Source organism: Humulus lupulus, chromosome 2, assembly GCF_963169125.1.
Source record: "Humulus lupulus chromosome 2, drHumLupu1.1, whole genome shotgun sequence".
Lineage (NCBI taxonomy): Eukaryota > Viridiplantae > Streptophyta > Magnoliopsida > Rosales > Cannabaceae > Humulus > Humulus lupulus.
The window spans coordinates 71,313,180-71,315,742 of NC_084794.1; the positions used below are offsets into that span (position 1 = coordinate 71,313,180).

Consider the following 2,563-nt stretch of genomic DNA (forward strand, 5'->3'; position numbering starts at 1 on the left):
CCAGAGGGGACAGGAGGAGCACTGAAAAAAAATCTGAATTTCATGTTTAGATATTTTCTTTTACCATTATGTAACCAGATTGAAGAAAAGCCCTGCCAATTCGGTGGGGCCTGCTTTAACAGTACCCTGACGGCCAAACAATCATGCGATTCCCTATTGACAAAATTATCTAAAACTGCCAAGGAGGCAGAAATCATGATGTTTAAAAATTGAGATTTTGAAGCAAAATGAACATTTGTTATACTGAAACCATCCATTGAATAAAACTAACCGAAGCACAAAATGTAACTAGCAACAAATCAAAAACAAAGGATAGTGGGTGTTGTAATATCAGTTACAGACCAATGAGTACATTGGCAGAACAAAATACTTCTATAACGAAAGCTTAGTACTCCTCTCCCTCGTCATCATCATCTCCTTCAGCAGATTCTGCCCCAACTTCCTCATAGTCCTTCTCAAGTGCAGCCAAGTCTTCTCTGGCTTCCGAAAACTCACCCTCTTCCATACCTTCACCAACATACCAATGCACAAAAGCTCTCTTTGCGTACATCAAGTCAAACTTATGGTCAATCCTAGAGAACACCTCGGCAACACTAGTGGAGTTTGAAATCATACAAACAGCTCTCTGAACCTTAGCCAAGTCACCTCCTGGAACCACTGTAGGTGGCTGGTAGTTTATACCGCACTTGAACCCAGTTGGGCACCAATCAACGAACTGAATAGTCCTCTTGGTCTTGATGGTGGCGACTGCTGCGTTCACGTCTTTTGGCACAACGTCTCCCCTGTACATCAAACAACAAGCCATGTATTTTCCATGCCGAGGATCACATTTGGCCATCATAGAAGATGGTTCGAAAGCACTGTTTGTGATTTCAGACACTGAAAGTTGCTCGTGGTAGGCTTTCTCTGCAGAAATCACAGGAGCATATGAAGAAAGCATGAAATGGATTCGAGGGTAAGGGACAAGATTGGTTTGGAACTCCGTCACATCCACGTTAAGAGCTCCGTCGAAGCGAAGAGAAGCAGTGAGGGATGAAATAACCTGTGCCCAGACAAGAATGAAAAAGAGAAAAGCCCATTAAGTAACTAAAACAAGAATCAAATCAGACTATATATTACTTCCAGCTAGAATCTTTTATACCTGAGATACAAGCCTGTTCAGATTAGTGTAAGTGGGTCTTTCAATGTCAAGTGATTTTCGGCAAATATCGTAGATAGCCTCGTTATCCAGAAGAACAGACACATCTGTGTGTTCCAAAAGGGAGTGAGTGGACAAAACACTGTTGTAAGGTTCAACAACGGAGGTGGAGACCTGAGGAGACGGGTAAACAGTAAACCCAAGTTTCGATTTTTTCCCATAGTCAACAGAGAGTCTCTCGAGAAGCAGAGATCCCAGACCAGATCCAGTTCCACCACCAACAGCGTGGAAAACCAGAAACCCTTGAAGCCCGGTACAGTTATCAGCGAGCTTTCGGATTCTGTCAAGGCATAGATCTACTATCTCTTTGCCAACTGCCCAACAAATAAAATTAAAATTACAAACTTGAACAAACATTCGAGAAATTTTCAACAACAAACACATACAAAACAAAAACCAAAGTAAACTAAAACGTTTCGAACGCTTCTTACTAGTGTAATGGCCTCTAGCGAAGTTATTGGCTGCGTCTTCCTTTCCACTAATGAGCTGTTCGGGATGGAAAAGCTGGCGGTAAGTCCCGGTCCTCACTTCATCGATGACGGTCGGCTCAAGATCCAAAAACACAGCACGGGGAACGTGCTTTCCGGCGCCGGTTTCACTGAAAAATGTGTTGAAGGCATCGTCTCCGCCTCCTACGGTTTTGTCACTGGGCATTTGTCCATCAGGCTAGGTAAGAGAAGAAAAACATTGTAATAAATATCAGATTGATGAAAACCCAGGTGAGAATAAAGCATGAAATGAAGAAGAAAACCAACCTGAATGCCATGTTCAAGGCAGTAGAGCTCCCAACAGGAGTTACCGACTTGGATTCCAGCCTGACCAATGTGGATCGAAATGCACTCTCTCATATTTCTTCTTCTTTTCTCTTCTTCTTTTTTAGGCTTTGTTACTGTTTTTTCGATAGAAATATCTTAGATTGCCTAGGGTTTTTTTAGGGTATAAAAAGGAGGAGTTTATAAGTCGGTATAAATTTGGGGACGTTTCAAAATTTGAAACTGAGCAAGTGGGATGTGGGGTCCAGCTGGCGTGACCGTTATGCTTTTGAATTTCATTCGGAGGGAACTCGCTCTATTCGATCGGGCTTTTGAATTTCTTCTTCTTTCATAAATATCACTTGATTCTCTTTAGTGTCGAATCTTACCACTATATTAGTCTTAGAAGATTTGTAACTCTTTTAAATAATTTACCAGTAAATATCACCGATATATTTTATGATTTACCAGTTAAGAACGCAAATAAAATGGTGAATTTATATAAAAGAGTTTCTCAAAAATACTTATTTTTATATGTTTTTTATAACTTTTTTATGGTTTCTGAAAGTCTTTTTTTCTTTAAAAAATACAGTATATTTAAAAAATGCGATCT

General features: G+C 40.3%; 1 protein-coding gene across 1 annotated transcript; it reads right to left on the minus strand.

Annotated features, from left to right (window-relative positions):
• Positions 1-215: 215 nt before the first annotated feature.
• On the minus strand, positions 216-2,129 carry LOC133818006 (tubulin alpha-1 chain). The gene is made up of 4 exons (XM_062250682.1): positions 1,954-2,129; positions 1,630-1,864; positions 1,142-1,512; positions 216-1,042 (listed from the first exon to the last, which is right to left on the minus strand). Exons 1-4 carry the CDS (start codon positions 2,044-2,046, stop codon positions 386-388), a joined length of 1,356 nt encoding a protein of 451 aa, XP_062106666.1. The 5' UTR covers positions 2,047-2,129; the 3' UTR covers positions 216-385.
• Between the last annotated feature and the right edge of the window lie 434 nt (positions 2,130-2,563).

Coding starts and splice junctions, on each gene's coding strand:
- LOC133818006 (XM_062250682.1), bottom strand. CDS start 2,046: ATGAGAGAGTGCATTTCGATCCACATTGGTCAGGCTGGAATCCAAGTC. Junction 1,513..1,629: donor CGCTAGAGGCCATTACACTA/GTAAGAAGCGTT, acceptor TTTGTTGGGCAG/TTGGCAAAGAGATAGTAGAT. Junction 1,043..1,141: donor TGAACAGGCTTGTATCTCAG/GTATAAAAGATT, acceptor GTCTGGGCACAG/GTTATTTCATCCCTCACTGC.